The following is a 20,415-nucleotide window of genomic DNA, read 5'->3' on the forward strand; positions in this document are numbered from 1 at the left end:
GGGCAGCTCTGCTCTCCTTCTGCCCCTGCACTGCCAGCACCACCAAGCTGCACGATGGAAGGGGTAGTGACCTACCGGGCAAGTCTGTTAGGGACACCAGACATGTGTGTTCTCTTTTGGCCAGGTGTCATAAACCCCCGAAATAAATACATTTAAAGGAGTTCAATGTAGTGTGTGAGCTAGTGTGAAAATACCTGTGCCAGTGGGATGAGGGAATTGTAGTATAAAAATCTAGATTTTTTTTTTTTTTAATTTGGAGTCAAGTATGTCTCTATTGCTGTACCAAAAAAGGATACCTTCTAATTAACTGAACACACTGAAATTAATTAAGTACTGTCCAGGTTGGAAAATGTCTTTGAAAGTTCATAGTATTTAATAATGTTTACCTTCAAAATATTTGAAATGTGCTGAAATTAGTTTGTTCGGATGATGACTTTGGAGACTCTGTAATATTCCTGGCCGAGGATTTGATAGCTAAATTTTACATTTTTAAATATGAATTCTGTGCAACTATTTAAACCTTCTTTTCTAAATGAGAATAATTAGCACCTGCCATGCAGGTCATTTTCCTAAATACTCAGAAACTCTTCATGTCTGTAGAACCTTTTAGAAGTGGCTATAAACATGGGAAGCAATTAAGCAATCACATTGAATGGAAACAATTTTACATCTCTGTTAAATGAGATATTGATAATTTTAGGAGGACTCAGATATATAAATACCCTAGCAAATGTGACATTATGTGTTTCAAATCATTCTGTATTTGAAACAAGCACAAAAAACTTTCCAAACATTTTTACTCTGTATTGTTTTCAGATCTTTTGTTGCATCACAGACATAAGGACCTAATAAAATAGATTAGATTCAGCACAGGACCATGGGACTTGTGCTGCTTCTTTCCCGTGTTCTCATCTGTTATATCTACATATATATAAACAAAAGAATGTCAAAGACCTGTCCTTGGCTCTGAGGCTGAGTGGCATGGACTGGTTTATGTCCTCACCTCCTCTAACGGAGATTTGCCCGGGAGAGCGCTGGCAGGAGCAACTGGATAGAGCCCAGAGGGAGGGCAGGGAGGGAGCTGGACCATCTGGCCTCTCACAGTCTGCGCTGTTGACTTTATAGTGGGATTCCTAATTTTGTCTGCCTGCTCTGGCATCCTCCCTTTTATTCAGAAGAAACAGGCATTGTTGTCTTGTTTCTGAAACTACTTCTAGCAAAGGCTGTTGTGCGCAAGAGTTATACGATGAACCCAAATTCTGCCTCCAAAATACATGGGCTGTCTGCTATATTTGTACCAAGTAATTTTTCTTTTCTTTTCTTTTTTTCTTTTTTTTTTTTAAAAAATAAAAAAAAAAACCCAAGTGTTTCAGAGGTAAAAATTCTTGAATGTAATACTGGCATTTTGGAAACTGCACTTCATGCAGTATTTTTTACAGTGTCCATTATGATGTTTTCTACAGCAAATAGCTGGCTTTTTACCTCTTTTAAACATTATGGTCATGTTTTTGGCTTTCTAGGAGATTTTTCTCCTTGATATTGTCATTGAAATTCCTCTTTTCATCCTCATGCCCTTCTTTTTCAGTGTTTGTTTTGCATAGTAAGTACAGGAGTACTTGGACAAATGCCCCTGCAGGAGTCTGAATAGTGTATTGCACTATGTGGATGATAGGGTTTTCCAGTTTATTAGGTGCCATCAGGAGGAGAAGTTTAGTTTAAAGAATTTCAGTTCTTCCTGAACTTTTACTGTTGTACATCAGCCTCTAAAAACAGCCTAGTAAGATATTATGCAAGTTTAAAATTTCTTGGGAAACACTGATTTTTAAATCAATACAAAATGAAGTGCAGCCTTGTTACTTTGGGTGCTGTTATTGGGTTATAGCATTAGAAATACTTTACTCTTTGATTACTGTAGGGCTGGAGAGATTTTTCTCCCTAGATTCTGGGGAAAACTCATGTCATATTGAGAATATTTTATTTAAAGTATGTTTGAATAAATAAGCTTTTTGTTACCGTTTACTCATTAAAATGTAGGGATAAGTTTGTTTATTTGTCTTGAGATGCAAATAGATGCCAAAAGGACTTTTGCTTTGTAGCAGTGGTTAATTCATAATGCTGACATTTCCCCTACCATCATGCTTGGAATCAGTGGAACATTTGCATAATAGGAGAGGAAGATTTGTTGTACTCTTGCTTGTTCTTAGTCAGAGTTGGAAGAAGTCTCACAAAATAGCATGTAAGTTGTGATAGTAGGCAAGGAAAATAAGAGTTTTCTTTAAGGGCAAATGGAAAACTCAGTGAATACAATTTTTTTAAAATATTTTTTTATTACCTTCAGAGTACTGCTACTGTGTGGTCATTGTTCACAAAATTATATTTTTATCTTGAAGAGATATGTGCTTCGGACTTTGGGAACTCCATTTTTATATGCACAATAGAGCATGAACCATTTCAAAATGGTCATTGCTTTCAGAAAGGTTGAACATTAAGTCCTCTGCATTTGGCAACTTGACAAGTATCTACAGTCATGCCTTTGAAATCAGAAGTTGCTTGTGCTCTAAGCTTAGGCTTTGATTGCAAGATCTTTAGAGAATTGATGGTGACTAGATCTCCAGAGCAAAACGACAGTGTGAACATAGTGTGCACTAGTGTATCTAGCTTTAATCTGTCTGAAAGAGGTAACGATAAGAGCAAAGGCAGTTTTAGCATGTGCTAGCCACTGGATTATAACCTTTTCTTTACTGTCTTTGTGATAAAGTTTGCACTGTTAATCTGATGTTTGCTGAGGATTTTGGGTTTTCAACATGCCACTCAGAGTTATTCCTGTCATTTAACAGGAACTCCCAGGAAAATGGACAGCCATCAGATTCTCCTGTTCTGCCTCTCAGGGACTTGCAGCCTTCATGCTGCAATTTAGCATGGTGCAATATTAGTTGGTTATATTTCATAAAAAAATGTACCAAAACTTTATAAATAGAAGTAGATAATTCTGAAAAATAGATCCTCTATATGACTTTATAAAGATATTTCAAGCACTGGCACATTGTGAAATGGATTCCTGTAGTTTACTAGGCTATTTTTGGTGAGTTTGTTTGATACAAGGTTGTTAAAACTTTTAATCAATTTGTAAAACTCTTGCCCTTTCTGTCAATGTTTCATTGATTCCTTTCTCAAGAAAAAATTAAATCCTAAGTAAGGCATAGGAAATAAAATTTATGGGTTTATGGCTGATTTCAGATTTTTTTTCCCCATCTCTGCATGTAGTAATCATTAAATAGTATAGTGCAAGACAAAAAAGGAGGTTTGTGAGTGTCTCAGATAAGCATTATCTTCATGTAACTGTATTAGATCATCAGTGATTTCTGGCTCAGCGACGTCATGAGCAGTTCCCCCTGAGACAACGTAGATCTCAGTCACTCAGAAGCAATGTTTAAGCCAGTGTAGAGATAATAAATTACTCTTGCTCTTCCTCATTTTATTAGTTTTAAAATACTAAAAGTAAAGGGCATTCTGGCTAGAAGCACAGTATTTTTGGCTCCTTGAATTGCTGCACCTAGCTATAATTTTTGCTTTCTCTTTGCTCTAAAATGGCAGATTTCTTCTGGAAAGGTCTGAATTACTAGAAGTTAATTTGACACCTCCAAAAGAAGGAAAAAAAAATCAGGATGATAGAAAATTAGTATTTTAGGAAAACGGTATGATACTTCCTCCTCATATGAAACCGATATATTTGACTTTGCATTTAAAGCTATAAAGCAAAGAAAGATGTCCACTCTGCTTCAGCTTTGAATCTATAGGCAGTGGAACCTTTAGGCTGTTGTCTTGCTAAAACAAAATCTTTAGATTTTCTGTCGACTGGGGAATGGAAGAAATTTAACACAATCAGCATAGCCTTGAGTAAGGGACATTTGAAGCATGTATTGTATTTATCTGATGGATTGAAATCTGGAAGAAAATTATTTCTTGCCTATTATTCATGTCAATTCTATTTCAGACTATTGTGCAGGAAAAAAGAAAATCTTTATGAAAATGACATTTTGTTGCATGCAGCAGATACATGGAGCCCTTCAATGTGTTTTTACAGTGCTGAATTCTGGCCCCAGCAGTGCAGAGGACTCAGGAGGTATAAACCGTGTTATCCCCAGACTCAGTGGAGATATTACATTCCCTTTCTAGGACGTGGGAAAGGGAGCAGGAGCAACTGATGAAGTAACTGTGCCACTGTCCTTGTATCCTCTGCTGAATCGTTCATATTTGTGGTACAACGTAAACCCTTTAGTCTCTGAAAGTTCTCCAGAGGCTGCCAGTTGACTGCTAGTTACCTGAGAGTGTCTGGTGTGAAATCTGCCTGCTCCCTCCCTGGAGGCGTATTCTGCGTGCTGCAGAGCTGCTGGTGCTAAGCACCCAGCCCAAAGCATCCGGGTAGGCAGTGAACTGTTTTTCACCGCGAGCCCTTCTGATATCAGCCATAAAAGTGATTGTACTTGGTCGTCCTCAGCCTCGTCATGGCTGCAGGGTACAAGTTGTCCGAGGCTAGCAATCGTCAGGATTCATTTTCACACGCTGGCTCTTGTGGATCAGTGCAAGGAGGTAATGGGGCGGAAAGCCGGGAGAGAGGGATGGGAAGGGAATCGAATCCAGCCTTGCACCATCACAGGCAATACAGTCATGCAAGCTCTTTCCTGATATAAGCGCACACTCCATGTCAGAAAATGATTTGTTTCAACTGAATTGGAAAGCTGTTCTGCAGTCGCAGCAGAACAGCACGTTTTATTTTTCCCCCAGGGATCTCAGAGATAAGAACGATCAATGGGGTGATATGAAGTTTAACAAAATCCTGAATCTCAGCCCAGCTACTCTCTTTAAAAAGTTTGAGTAAGCTCCTGGATAGGATGCCAAAAAATCTAGCAGACACTTTTTCTTTTCGATAGTGTCTGCAAATCACTTTTAAGGCTTATGTATGTCAGCTCTTACGTCATGAAGCTGTGTTAATCCTGCTTTTTTTTTTTTAAGTGCATTGTGATCTCCATCTCATTTTAATTCCTTTCAATTATCAGTCAGACCTGAGACCTCTTTCTTAACCTCAGCATTTTAGTTTGCCTTCTAGGTTGATATGATTTTCCTTTTCATAGAGAAATTAGTTTTGTATGTTTCAAGTGGCACATTTCTTGTGCTGTATTTTTGTGTTTGAGAAGCTTCTGCATTGTGGCATTTCAGTAAAAAAGCACAATTGTTTTGCTCTGAAATTGGTGTGATATACAAAGCATAGAGGCAAGTGACTTTGTAAATCTTCACATTTGTTTGCAGTGAGCCACTTCCTTAAATTCCAGTTCTGTTAATATAAGATAGAGACATCACATATTTGAAGTCGAGAGTTTCAATGATTCTTTGAGTTCCTATTTCTCTTTTTTATTTCCTACATTAGTAATTAGCTTTATGCCCAAGTATTTCTGCAGACAATTTCTGCCAACATATTCTGCCTGATGGGTGGCATCCTTCTTCATAACGTGGGTGTATTGCTGCCAGAAAGGCTTCATCTCCACTGCTCTTTTTAAGACTAGGTTGGGTGCAAAAGTAATTTTCCTCATTCTGGTAATTCTGATTTGAGTATATTCTGACCACTTCTAATTACTTTGTTGCTCCTCAACCAGCTATTTCCCCGTAATTTTGGTTTTTAGAGAATAAACATTTTTCCAGTCAGATTTAGGCATTGCTGTTTTGGTTAGTGTTGCTTCAGTGGTTTTACAGCTTAATTCCTTTCAGCTTCCTACCTCTCCTCAGGTCATTTTAGAGACCATACATAGCTGAATACTTATTTTCCATACTTCCTGAACTGTCTAATGGCACATCGTCAATGCCTGAGCAATTTCCAAACCAAGGCCAGTTCACCTTGCTTTTAAGGATTCTGATTTTTCTGGCCAAAATTTTCTGATTTTTCTTTTTTGGCTATAATCTTAGAGGCATCTCATTTAAAATTGACAATAAATCTAATTTATATTTGGCTGTAAATAAGAAAATATACAGGAGGGATATGAACTTTATATACTTTGGGGGCAGGTCTTACAAACACTGAGCCTTTGCAGAATTTAAAGTATTTTTTTTTTTCTCATTGCTATTTGTAATTTTCCTAGAGTTATGAATGTTGATTTCATCCTTCATAGAAATGTCTCCTCTAGCTCTGAATCTTGACTGGATGCCCAGAGTCCAATCTTTCTGAGTATTTATAAAAATTGACTTGTAAAGTCTGTCTTGCAGAGATGTCAGACATTTATCTGGCTGACCTATTATGTAGGCAAACGGAATGAAGGTATATTATTTTCCTTTGTGGTATCATGTTTTTCTCTCTGATTCTTAAAATGATCTTATTGCAATTCCTGAAGCTGCTTCTTTCTACTTTCATAAAAGAATGGCAGTAGCTGAGTTATAATGAAAGGCCAGCGAATGCACAGGTACACAGTTTCACCTTTTTAGTGGCTGGAGAGTGGAAGTGTTGTCATGGTTTAATCTGGCCAGCAGCTAAAACAACCACACAGCCATTCGCTCACTCCCCCCGCCCTGCCCCAGTGGGATGAGGGAGGGAATCGAAAAGAAAAAAAAAGGTAAAACTCGTGGGTCGAGATAAAGACAGTTTAATAGACCAGAAAAGGGAGACAATAGTAGTAGTAGTAATAATAATAATAATATTAATAATAATATACAAAACAAGTGATGCACAGCACAATTGCTCACCACCCCAAGCTGATACTCAGCTAATTCTCAAGCCAAACTGCCTCCTGACCCATCCCCCAGTTATATACTGAGCATGACTGAGCATATGGTATGGAATATCCCTTTGGTCAGTTTGGGTCAGCTCTCCTGGCTGTGTCCCCTCCCCGCTTCTGGGGTGCCCCCCGCCTTCTCCTTGGCAGGGCAGTATGAGAAGCTGAAAAGTCCTTGACTGCTTGGCAACAACTAAAACGTCAGTGTGTTATCAGCATTATTCTCATCCTAAATCCAAAATGCAGCACTACACCAGCTGCTAGGAAGAAAATTAACTCTATCTCAGCTGAAACCAGGACAAGTGGTAAGGAATATACTATTAAACAGCAACTAAGGATGATTTTCTTTAGCTCATGAAGCTGAAACGTGTATTTTTAACAGGATCATATTCTAATCCTAGGTCTGCATATTTATGTTTAAGATTTATTTAACTGTCTGCAAACTATGGATTTTTTTTCAAAAAATAAAAAAAAGCACTAATCTTTATCTGGCTATGAAAGTTCTTTATGATTTTAATCAGTTTCTTGTGTCATGCATTTTTTATTATGCCCTTTAGTGCAACGGAGAATTTTTTTTTTCCTTTTTTGAACCAGAGGCATTTCAGCTGGGACATTTCCACATAAATTCTTTCAGTAGGAGGCAATATAGCTGGTTTTAATTTGTCTTGGCATTACAGAAGGGTCTATGGGTAGGTAGCACAATTTGGTAAAAAAAAAATTGACTTGCAGAGATGTCAGACATTTATCTGGCTGACCTATTATGTAGGCAAACGGAATGAAGGTATATTATTTTCCTTTGTGGTATCATGTTTTTCTCTCTGATTCTTAAAATAATCTTATTCCAATTCCTGAAGCTTCTTCTTTCTACTTTCATAAAAGAATGGAAGTAGCTGAGTTATAATGAAAGGACTTTACAAGACTTTACAAGTCAAAAAAATCCACAGTTTGGATTTGGTAAAAGGCATGTCACTTGTAGAGGCCTGCAGAGACATAAAGGTGTTGCACAGGGAGATCCCATGACTTTCTAGAGTCTCTGGGAAATCAGTGGATGCTCTGAAAATTCAGCTTGGACAACCTGAGCTGTTCAGTGCTTGGACCATGCTTTCTTCCAAGTGGCACAGAGATGCTCTGCTGGGATCATGAGTTCAGACAACCTCTACTCTGTAAATATAAGACGGTGCTTTGCTACCAGAGTATTTGGATGTGACCCTCTGTGGGGGGGTTGACCCTGGCTGGAGGCCAGGTGCCCACCAAAGCTGCTCTATCACTCCCCTCCTCAGCTGGACAGGGGAGAGAAAATATAATGAAAGGCTCGTGGGTCGAGATAAGGGTAGGGAGAGATCACTCACCAATTACCGTCATGGGCAAAACAGACTCAACTTAGAAAAAAAAAAATCTAATTTAATACCAAACAGAACAGAGTCAAGCAATGAGAAATAAAACCAAATCTTAAAATATTTTTATTATAGAAGAATATTTATGAGTTAAATGAAATCCTGGATCAGACAGAATTATTGTAAAAATCCATGTTGTCATCAGTTAAAAACAAAAGCTGGTCATTAAAATTTAAATATTTCTGTGATTCAGTGTGATTTAAAATGAATTTACTGTGATTTGAGTAATGAAAGTGAAAGTTAATGATTCAGGTTTTGGTGTTTTTTTGTTTGTTTGTTTGTTTGTTTATTTGTTTTTTCTATCCATGTCAGGAACACTAAATGTATTTCAGAATAACTTGTAATGCTATTTTTTAGTTCTCTGAATTAATGTGGCTTGTCTCCTTGAAATAGATGAAATACAGCATATACTGTACTTGGAACTTACTTTATTGTTTTTTATTTATTATTGATTGCTAAAGTACATATAGTTGAATACTTTTCCTTGTAGGTAATATAGGAAAATAACTGATTTTTAATTTAGGTTTTCATTTTTATTTCCAGGGATTGGATTTTGCAGCCTTCACGGGGCATATGTTTGTTGGCATCTGCCTCGTTGTCCTTGTCTCCTTTCCTTTTCTCAGACTTCTTTACTGGAACAAAAAACTTTACAATAAGGAGCCGAGTGAAATTGTTGGTGAGTGTGAAAACTTTTTTATTATCATTACATTGAATATGTGCTAAACGGAAAATGAATGGTGCCTACTATGATGTTGCCCTCAGATGGAAGTGCCAACTCTCCTTCAGTCTCTGAACATTAGTTTTTTAAAGAGTAATTTAGATTTTATTTTTAGTCGTGATATTTTCTGACTTTTAGAAGTGGATGTTTTTCTGGTGCTAAGGTTGAGGTCTTGACATGAATTATTAAATATCTTTCAAAATTTATAGGGATATTTTGCATCATTTATAGCCATAGGCTTGAATACCAGCGTGTTCTGTATTGCAACAGGTAACATCTGCTCAAGGTGCTGAGTTCACAACCTCGCTTTAGAAATATCCCAGGTTTCCCTTATGACAGGCATAGGGCACTGGTGCATTCCCTCACTGCTGGTTTTCTTCCACTGGATTTTTTTAGCAATCTTTTCCTGTTCTGTGGTCCGTGAAGGACATTTCATCAAGAGTAGAAGAACTTTCCAAGTTGCCTCTGTGACTCTTCCAATCCTAAATTTCCCTGATGTATATTTTCTGTAATTCAGCCTGACTAAATCTATGTCATTTTTCAGGTTGCTCACCTTGGTAGTCTCTAGAAGTCTTGGTAAAGCTGTTTCAATGGCTCTTCAGTATGTCGGTCCCTTTTTGTCTTCATGCTTTTATATTTTTCTATTTGGTCATTTTGAAGTTTCCATCACTGCTCTCAGGCTTCTGAGTGGTGAAACTTAATAATAACCCCCAAATGTTCACAATTTCTTTACGAGGTAAGAAATAATTTACTAAGTATAATTTCTTATCAAACTTTGCACAAAGATAGATGAGTATAACTGTTTCTTCCCTGGGACTGATTCCCCCCTCCCGCCACTTTGGGCTGTAGGAGACTTAGGATCCAGGTTTCCACTGACCATGCAACAGATGTTTTAATGTGCTGTACAACATTGCTGAACCTGTGTGTGGGGGGTCTATTTAGCATAGGGAAGACAACTTCTGATATGGTTGATATGACCTGGTTCCATTTGTAATCCTTGGAGAAAGATTAGCCCTTCTAAAGACTAAAGTAGCTGTCTACAATAGAACAGATATATTGCATCCCCCAAAGTTTACTTCTCTCTTTTGAGTATAAGAGTCCACAGTGACTCATTGGTAGAGATCTTCATGATAGGTACCTAATTTGGCAAGATGAGTACCACTTGTAGTGACCTGCTGTGTTTCAGGGAAAATTAGCTTTAGGAGTAGGATTTTATTAAACAGACAGAAGTGACAGTCCTCTCTTCAGCGGATTGTACCATGTGTCTTGAATACCATCTGACAGAAAGGACAGAGAAGAGACTTCATGGCTTAGGAAGTTGGCTCTTGTGCAGACATTTGGTTTTGAGGGACTTCAGTGCCCATTCAGCACAAGGTGTGCTCAGCCTACCTGTTCACAGCTCTAGGGGCCAAAGTCTTCCCCAGTATTAAGAACTAAAGTATTTTTGAGCCGTTCTAGAGGTGATACTACCTAACTGTTTGCTAAGAGAATTAAGAAGATTTTTCCTTCCATATATTTGTTTAGTATCATATATGCATTTTTGTTACTGTGCCATTGTAAAACAGCTGAGGCTTTCTGCACCCTTAGATATTTGATCCTGAGAGCAAGAGAAATAAAACAGTGAAGTCAGTCACTCAAAATCCCTATGTATTGCCCTGTGACACTACAAAGTAAGATTTTTCAGAAAGCTATCAAGAATCTTTTCCTACCTTCTTGTACCAGGGAAGGTGCTGCAAGAAGTCTTCCTTAGCTGGTTAATAAATCTATTGACTATATACATACAGGTCAAAGAGAAAAAATATCTTATTTACCAATAGCAAAAAAAAAAATAGGACACTTTCTGCTCACCTCAGTTACACTACATCAGCCTCCATTCAAATAGGTAGAATTTTATCTTGAGTGCCAAGAATGCCTTTAGAGAAGGTAGGTCACTGAAAATTGGCAGTGCTAACATGCAAAAAGGGATGCTCTCCTCTCCTAGCCATAGATGTGCCTTAAATTTGCCAATTTTAAATAATTAATACTGAGGTTTTTTCTTGTGGGAAGGCATCATTACCTAAAATAAATATCCATAAAACCTCTTAATAATAAGTATTAAGAACTATGTACCATGGGTGAGTGATCTTACTACTTTTCTTGTCAAAGTTAGTACTTTGAAGAGAGGTGAAAAAGCTATGAGATAAACAATATCCTCTCCCAAGTTGTCTCCAGTAGACTACTGAAATGCATAATCTGAAGAGGTAGGGAGTTGGCTCCTGTTCCTATTGCTCCTTCTCTTTTTGATGCTGGTGGATGAAAAGCTGGACATGAGCCGGCAGTGTGCGCTCACAGCCCAGAAAGCCAACCGTGTCCTGGGCTGCATCAAAAGAGGTGTGACCAGCAGGTCGAGGGAGGTGATCCTGCCCCTCTACTCGGCTCTTGTGAGACCCCACCTGGAGTACTGCATCCAGCTCTGGGGACCCCAGTACAGGAGAGACATGGACTGGTAGGAGAGAGTCCAGAGGAGGGCCACAATGATGATCAGAGGGCCAGAGCATCTGTCCTGTGAGGACAGGCTGAGAGAGTTGGGGTTGTTCAGCCTGGAGAAGAGAAGGCTCCAGGGAGACCTTATTGTGGCCTTAAAGGGTGCTTGTAAGAAAGATGGGGACAATCTTTTTAGTAGGGCCTGTTGTGATAGGACAAGGAATAATGGTTTTAAACTGAAAGAGGGTAGATGTAGATTAGATATAAGGAAGAAATTTTTTATGATGAGAGTGGTGAAACACCGGAACAGGTTGCCCAGAGAGGTGGTAGATGCCCCATCCCTGGAAACATTAAAGGTCAGGTTGAACGGGGCTCTGAGCAACCTGATCTAGTTGAAGATGTGAAGATGTCCCTGCTCATTGCAGGGGGAGTTGGACTAGACGATTTTTGAAGGTCCCTTCCTACCCAAATCATTCTGTGGTTCTATGATTCTGTATCAATATGCCAAATACAGAGCGTGTTCCTACCTGTTCTACACAGGGCTCAGGAATGAGAATCCTTTGTGGAAGAGATCATCACTGGGAAAGGAATTATCTTTTCATTGGGGAGGAAAGGAGCCCTTGCAACCTTCCAGATAAAACCCATTGTTATTATGCATCACTATTGAAAATGATTACTTTTCTTTGTTGCCTGGAAGTATATTATTAAATCTTTGGTATTCAGCATTTTTTTATAACTTCCCAACTTTCTTATGTAAAAAGAATTAATTTGCTTTTATTCATGTCTCGTTTTCTAATAAAAGTCATAGCTTCATGCTCATTTCCATGAATAACTAGAGTTATTATATACTTAAATTACCTTTAAAAGTGCCAGCTTGCAAGGTGCCTTGAGATAAATAATATCTAAACAGTCAGAAAGTCCATTCTACCAACTGTGAGCAATTTTGATCCTGACATAATAGCATTATTTTGTGAATATACATTTTAGAATATAGAATTGCTATTTTCCTTTCATCTATAAAATTTTAAATCATATGTTTTTGATTTTTAAGAATCAAGTATGCATAACAGCTTTTTGATTAATTTGAATAGTATAATTTATTCACTGACATAATATTTTTTCCAGTGAAACACTGTACACTTTTAAGAGGCCAGCATATTTCCCTCCAATTCATCTCTTGGTAATCTTTGTTACTTGCAGCTTAGTATGTTCAGATACAGCAGTCTCCCAATCAGTATACCATGTGTTCTTACAATCAGCTGCTCCTCCATTGCTGCAAAGCTAATCAGTAGCCGTTCAATTAGAGCAAAGGCTGGAGAGCTACTCACTCTATCGAAATTTTCTGTGAAAGGGGAAGAGAAAGCGACAAACACAGCTCCATTAGGAGGTAGCCATCGTGATTTTGATTTGCAGAACATGTTCCAAGGTGCTTTCAGGGGTCCTTCCATCTCAGGTTGCAATGATTCTGTGATAACTTCAAATGGCTTGTTTGAAGCAGCTGTTTTAATCAACTAAATACCAGCCTTCCCTCACCCTGTCCCCAATTAGCAATTACACAAGATATGTGAGACTTAATTGGTATATTATTCTCCCCAGTCTTTTTCACTGTATGCCATGTGCTTTAAGCTGTTTTCTGTTGCTTTGGGCTACACAGACTATTGAGAATAGATAAGCACTAATTTTATGAACAGACAATGTTGTTATTCTGATGATACATTGACAGATTAATTCCAATGCTGTGTGTTACCAGTGTCTTTAATTTCTTTGGCTCTCAGACTAAGCTGCAGCACCTCTGCAGCAGGAAAAAAATGCATGTTCCTTCCCCAGGAGCCACTATCTACCTGCAGTAACTTGAAGTGGGGCATATTACAAAAGAAAAAAGAATCTGAAGAACTCAGCCATGAGAGAGAAAATCTTTTTAAGAATGAAGGGATATATTGAGAACTATTTTGAGTGTGACTTTCAGCTGATAAACTTGTGCCTTGTTCTGTGTGATCCAGAAAAAGATGCTAGGATTAGGGTAGTAAGCTGAGAAGGTTTAAAAAGTATATATATACTTTTCCAAAAGAATATGTAAGGAGAAATAATAATATATGAGTGTAAGAGGAATTAAACTTGCTGTTGCCCCCCCCAAAAAAAACCCCTTGAAACTAAAGTTTTTACTTCCCTTAGAGGTTAACAATACATTATTTAGTCCCTGTGAAGCATGACAATACACTGTTATGTCCCAGCTATCAAACTGTGGAGATGAGGACCTCAGTGTTTGGGAAGGGTGCTGTCCCCAGGACAGTGGGTGATACAGGGATCAGTGACAAGTACTATTATTGCCATTTTTGCCAAAGAGAAAGAGCTTTCTCTTAGCACAGCAATTGCTTTGGCACCAGCTCCCCATTTCTCCTGTGTTGCTTGCTCCAGTTTCTGATTGTTTCGCCGGCTGAAAGAGAGACCCACACTTGAAGCAGGAGTGGTGATGCCAGGAGAGGGGGGAGCACATTATCCCCTCTGGTGTAGCTCACTGTCTGCAGCAGCTGGGAAATACTGTTATGATAGTACAATAGCATGTAAATCCTACAACAGAAGGAATTTTCTAATTAATCATAGTCATGTGTAAAGTGCTTAATGTGTGAAAAACACAGTGCTGTTTCCCACAACGTGAAATGTGATAACCAGATGAGTGAGCAAATCTGTTCCTTTCTTCCATGTGGAGCTCTACAGCTGCTTCTCTACGAGAAGAAACGGAGAGGAGGAGGGGAAAAAAGAGGTACAAAACCAGAAGTGAAAAGGTAGAAAATCTAGAAGAGGAAAGAAGTAGGGGAGCAATAATTGAGAGTTGTCAGACATATGCAACTGATTGAACTGTGCTGGCTGCAGGCCCAAGATGTCCAGGCATTGTTCCTGGACTTAGAGTAAGTCTTGCTCACATTAGGCCTCATTTTGCATGAAAATGTCCAAAGGATGACACAGCTAAGGTGAAGGTTAAGAAAGAAAAGAAGGTAAAACTGGAAAACTCATTTAGCACTTAATGTCTGGTGAGTTTCCCCCTCTGTGTCCCATAGTGACTACAAATGTCTGCTAAAGTACTTTGTGCTGCACACGGTTGACATGCATAGGCATTGTCAACTGTGATTGCAGCTGAACACGAGGTATAGCTCAGTGCTGTCGTGATTATTTTGTCCGTGAGAGCCCCCTTGCCTGTCACAGCCCTAAGATGCCTGCCTGGGGGAATGGTCCCCAGGGGAGGTGGCTGTGGTTAAAGAGTGAATAGCTGTTCTTTTCTCAGGGCATGGGATGTCTGGGTGGCCTCTGCATCCTCTAACAGTGGTGCGTGCCCTGAGGCCATGTCCTGCAGTGTGACATCCAACCTTTGGGTTTAATGCTGGGGAAGAACTACTGTGATGACTTGCAAGACAATCCCAAAGCTGCTTCAGACAATTTGAATTGAAAAAAGACCACATAAAATAATAATAATGTCCAGGGCCAGAAGGACACCACAGGGGCACAGAGGGGACCCAGGGTCAGGTGTTATGTAGCATCAGTTCAGCTACGTGCACTGCTCGGGGTCAGAGAACAGTCCTTAGCCCTATTTTAGTTAGTAACATAGTTGTAACCGTAGGAAACATTTCTTGAGAATCAGAGAGAGATACATCAAATATCTAGCTGGATTAAGGACATCGATAAATCTCAACCCTGAGGTGCATCTGTACCTATGTAGGTACTTCACTAACTGCCAGTAAAGCACTATTGGTATTTTAATGTAACTGCTGAAAGTAGTGGGCTGTCCACACTTGAAAACTGGCTCAGATTATGAGAAACACATCAGGCAGATTATGCAGCGAATAATGTCCAAAGAATGGGATATTTCAAGATTTTTTTAAGCATTCAACTCCAATCTCAATCTGTATGGCAGTTTTGCAATATGCATTGCACTCTACTGTCCTCACCCAAGATGATAAATTCATGGGAAATATGGGAAGCATTTTTAAATCTTGAAGAACAATGTGAAATAAGAAAACTTCCCCCCCTCCCCCGCAATCCAGTTGTATACATTAACAATGAATAGTTAACATTTTAACTGTCCTACTATGGATGATAGCATGCTAAACTAAAAGATGCAGCTTTCTTACGAATTATCTTGAGATCTAAGATCATATCTTTCTGGTACATATTGTATCTTTTATTTTAAAGAACTGTAAGACTTTCAGTCTCAAAGGAACTAGGTAATCTTACGGTCTCTGCAGACTTTGTGTATACTCCTTTTTGGATAATATATCAGGATCCACTGGGTTCATGGGTTTATGTTTGAAAATGTAAAAAAACCCCAAAACCTTTTATTATTTGCACCTTCAATGATCTAATGATCAGGAATGAAAATAAGTGTAGTTATTTACTTCACACAGATTCAAGATTTTTGTATTTTTAAACATTTTAGATCATTTTGTGTTTAAAATCCTGTATATGTCCTTTGTACTGTTTTAGAGTTGATGTAGTATTCCCCTTGGAAAGAGGAAAATGTTGATCTGTCTTTCCTTGTTTTCAGATGATAAAAATAGCATTCTGACATTGCAGAATAAGGGAAATATGACAATCTCATATTATGTGCGTAGTGCATTGATAATGTAGCCATCACAAGAAGGCAGCTGTAATATTACTTTACCTGCCTTATGCAGAAAGAAAGTATAAAAGAGTGGCATTTAGAATCAATAGAGCAGCACTTCACAATTTTATTATACACATTTTTCACGGAAGGAGTCAGTACAGAAAAATCACTGGTAGGAGGGAAAAACTTAGGAAGTAATAGCTCCTGTTTCTTTTGCAGCACTTGTTCCCCTGGATTTTTGTATGCATATCACAACTGTGGAACGATTATACAAACTGGCTGGCAAGACCTTGCCTTATCATTAACAGTGCTTTGGTGAAGCTATGAGAAAATTTTTCACTTTAGTCTGATGGCTCTGAAGCTCATAAGATCTTCCTGATATACAGAGCTTAAGAGAACAATTTAGGTTAATTTAACATGTGCTCTGTATCTGTTTGCTGCAGAGAGCTTTCGCTGTGATGATGTTTCAAATAAAAGTGTAACCTTGACAGATTTTTAAATTATTCCTGCCATTTTTATTTATCAAAATGAGCTGAAGTTATTAGTCATCATTTTTACATTTAAACCAGTTGCTAAAAGGAATGGCGAGTCTGAAGTGTGCTTCATCATTTTGCTCTTCATTTTGCCCTATTAAAAGCATTAGATGAGGCATTATCTTTTGGATTACAAGACTTGTCCTCCTGAGGCTGTATCTGTTCATGATTCTCTTTTCCTTAATAGAACTTTGGGAATACCATCTTTAAGTGGTTGCTGAAAGCACCTTTTTTTTTTTTCTCCCCACCACCCTCCCCACCCCCCAGTATTGAAATGACCTCAGCAGTAGTTATGCTTGGTCCAAAATGTTTTATGACTGGAATGTATCTATTCATTTTTGAGCAGAGGATAGTGAATTGAACAGAGATAGTTTTTAATTGTGAGACTTGGACTTTAACAGAAAATGTTGGTTAAATTGGTTTTCATTGGTAAGCTTAGAACTTCTTGATAGCGAGTAAACCAGAATTATTTTTCTAGATTTCAATCCTGATGAAAATTTTCTGAAACAAACTACACTGGACTTTTAGATAAATGAATGCTCAAAATACTTGATGCTCTCCTTCCCATGACCCTGTGCCATTCTCAGTGGAACAGAACAAAGTATTGTGATAACATTAGGCAAGTGCCAATAAGTGCACATGAAACTTAAATACACTCAGATTCCAGCTTTTAAAAGATGTGGAACTGCAGTAGAAGAAACTAAGGGTCAAAACCACGAGGACTGAAATAACTTCATGGCTTTAAGTCTGACTCACCTAGAGATGAGAACAGAGCCCATGTCACCTGAGAGACATCCCATCCCTTGTTCAGGGACAAACCAACTGAAGAGTAATATATGTCTTTATCAACCGTCCTGGAACGTTATGGGACATCTAACCCTCTTTAATATCTGCAGATTACTCCATCTGAGTGTTATGTGACCATCATAGAGTCATTGACTATTTCCTTATAATTATGCAGGTGTGGGCATGTAGTGTTGTGCTGAAGCTCCTTGCACTCCTTTCAGTAGCTAACATTACAGGGGAAAACCCAAAGCACAGTGAGGAAAAATTCCAGTTGAATTTTGAAGGAGAAGGACACTTGCTGTTTTGCAGCTTTCCGAACATCCTGACTCCTGGAGCTGCTGCAGTCTGCCCCAGCTTGCCCAGAAGACGACTCCTGGGAGGTGACTGAGGCGTGCGGCAACATCTGAGCTTTGCAGTTTTCTGCCCGGGCTCCAGCTGCTTTGCTGCAGGGATGAGGATGTCCTGTAAATCCTGTGCCATGGATATAATCCCATGCTGGGCATCCAAACTGGCATTAGGTGCCTCGGTGACCAAATGGGGCCCCGGCTGTTGGACTTTGAGTTGAAAAGCTGGTATAAATGCTCCGTATTGCCTTATGCAGCATTGTGCAGATTTCTTGCATTCCTTTGCAAGTATTTAGCTGAATAAGCAAAGTGTGTCTTGTTGCAGTTCTGAAGACCCTGCAACTTTTATGCCTCTGCTTACCTTTATCCACTGTTAATGAAATGAACTACTCTAAGGAATAAAGACAAGAATGTTTCAGGCATTTCTTTTTTCAGCATTAGAGCCTTATGATTGTGTCCTGTTGAAGGGTGCCGACTCCAGAAGAGAGGCATGAGTTGTTGAGCTGGAATATCCCTTGAGGTGAATTCTTTCTACAGTTGGGTTTCACCTTTGTGACTTAGTTTCTGTGCTTTTAAAATGGAGATGACACTTACTTACTGTCTAATAACGCTTAGAGGATTAATTACATAATTTCAGGGATTTAAAAAAGTTACTAAAAGGTATAGATATTACTATTACTAGATTAAGCTATAATTCCTGATACTTAATTTGCTTTTCAGTTAACATTTAAACAGAAGTAATCTTGTTCTGAGAAGTTAGCTAAGAAAAATAATTGCTTTACTGAAAAAAAGTTAAGCTACAATAGCATGTTGCAAAAAAGCCCCCCATATTCAGAGGAACATGCTTTGCATGTCATTAGTCACAGCCCAGCAGTGCAAACTTGTGTTGCTTGCAAAAAGATAGTTAATGTATTTAGCGTACTTGCAAGTTAAAAATTGCCATTTTATGAGAATTCTTATCATCACATCAAGGCTGTTCATGCTCTTCTGAGTATCTTCAATTAACAAGCCTGGCCTCTTCAGATTCTGAGACTGGGAAGTAATTACACTCAGTTTTTGAGGATGTCGTCTTTGTTATTGGCAGTCGGGTGGGAGGGAATGTGTGATTACTCTAAGTAAAAATCAATCTGACTATTAATTTTCAGATTGCAGAAAGAGTATGCATTTTAAAAGGAACCTTAATGTTTTCTAAAATGCAGAAAATGTTTTCTAAAATGTCACAGTTCAGGTCAGTAGCTGAAACTCCATTAAATTCAATGGGTCCAGGACATCTTATCTGTGGTCTCCATGGTAAAATATGATAAATGACAAAACCAGAACAGATTAGTAGCATAGGGTTTACATCTTTGCTGATCCTTTATTTGATCCTAGAACTAAGCCAAAAATTATTATTTTCTTGTTGGAAATGGACTTTCTGGAAAAAAGAAAAAAAAAGAAAGAATAAGAAAAAAGAAGAAAAAAGACAATTTTTGTGAAATAATGATGCTAGGTATACTGCTGTGGTGCCTTGTGGGCTTTCTGAATATATGATGTTCACAAAGATTTTAGTATCATAATGATCTGAATTCCCCGACTGAGCTGCAGCTCTCCTGCCTCCTTTTACTCCAGATCACTGCATACTAAACTTTGCCTTGCTTATACCAGTTCAACTATTGTTACTACAGTTGCAGTTAAATGTTAATTTAGCTGCTTCAATGATAAATTGCCATGAAAGTTGTATGCCACACACACATACCATTTTAATTATTAGCAATAGTAGGATAAATTAGTTAGTAGGCTGATCCGCCATAAAGCTAACCCTGCAAAAACCCTGCAGATGTTTTTTTTGCCAGATGAGTGAGTGGAGCGAGTTCACCCTGGTGTAACATGACCATTAGATCCCATCTGAGGAGGGGACAGGAACTTACGGACATGGGGCAATGGGGTGCGAGACCCTCCCATGCAGGGGCAGCCAAATGCTGCCCTTATGCTGCCTTAGCCATAATTTCAAAGCGATTGATAAGACCCTGCAGTTGCATTAAGCCCTTGTCCGTGATGTGTGACATAGTATGACATAAAATATCAGATGTTCCCAGACTCTTGGGGTTGCTGCCTAAATGGGTTTGCAGACCTGCAATGGGAGAAGCATAGAAAGGCCCAAAGGTTTGTGGCTGGGTTCAGTGTTCTCACTGACCTCAAGGGTCCTGCATGATATTTCCTTCAAAACAAAAACTACTGATAATACATATGTATCACCTGATGCCGTAATGAGCTGTTACAATAAGAGTGTGCATGAAAGAGAAATAGGAGAAACATTCTGTGTGGTGACCTAGAAAACCTCCTCACAAATTATTACTGCAACAGGAGTTGCAGTATAAAAGATGTATCGACTGTTCTGGTTTTCAAAAGACATTTTGCTCTGAAGTAAATTCCACAGCAGGTTGGACATCCTCATCCTTGAGGTGTTTAGAAAACTAATGTCTGAACAATAAAGCATGCACTTGCTGTACCTAAAGGCAAGATCAAAGCCATGTGAAAACACATGTATATTTTTCACATAGACCAGAAAGCACCAGGCTGACCTTGGTGTACCTGGAGATTAGCCCCACGGTTCTTTAGACATGGAACAGGAATGTGCAATGCAAGCTGTGGTGCTTTCCGCTCTGCGGGTTTGTCTGTGGCACAGATACAGTGCTAGCTGTCCTTTTCTGAAGGAGAGAAGAAAAAGTTTCTTTGTATAAGAACACCTGCTGGGGATCTGCTGCTTGGTTAGTTGATGAAAGATTCAACTTTCTTCCATCAGCAAAATCCTTGGTAAAATTTCACTTGGAAAGGACAGGGGG

At 38.7% G+C, this 20,415-nt stretch overlaps 1 protein-coding gene across 4 annotated transcripts in view; it reads left to right on the forward strand.

Moving 5' to 3' along the window:
• OCA2 (OCA2 melanosomal transmembrane protein) overlaps positions 1-20,415 on the forward strand; it is a 226,474-nt gene that overhangs the window by 90,967 nt on the left and 115,092 nt on the right. For all 4 annotated transcript variants that reach the window (XM_054813838.1, XM_054813836.1, XM_054813837.1 and 1 more), the window contains one exon: positions 8,696-8,828. In XM_054813838.1, the coding sequence (XP_054669813.1) occupies positions 8,696-8,828 (133 nt within the window). The remainder of the gene's footprint in view (positions 1-8,695; positions 8,829-20,415) is intronic.

This window comes from Grus americana, chromosome 1 (assembly GCF_028858705.1).
Source record: "Grus americana isolate bGruAme1 chromosome 1, bGruAme1.mat, whole genome shotgun sequence".
In the NCBI taxonomy this organism is placed as follows: domain Eukaryota; kingdom Metazoa; phylum Chordata; class Aves; order Gruiformes; family Gruidae; genus Grus; species Grus americana.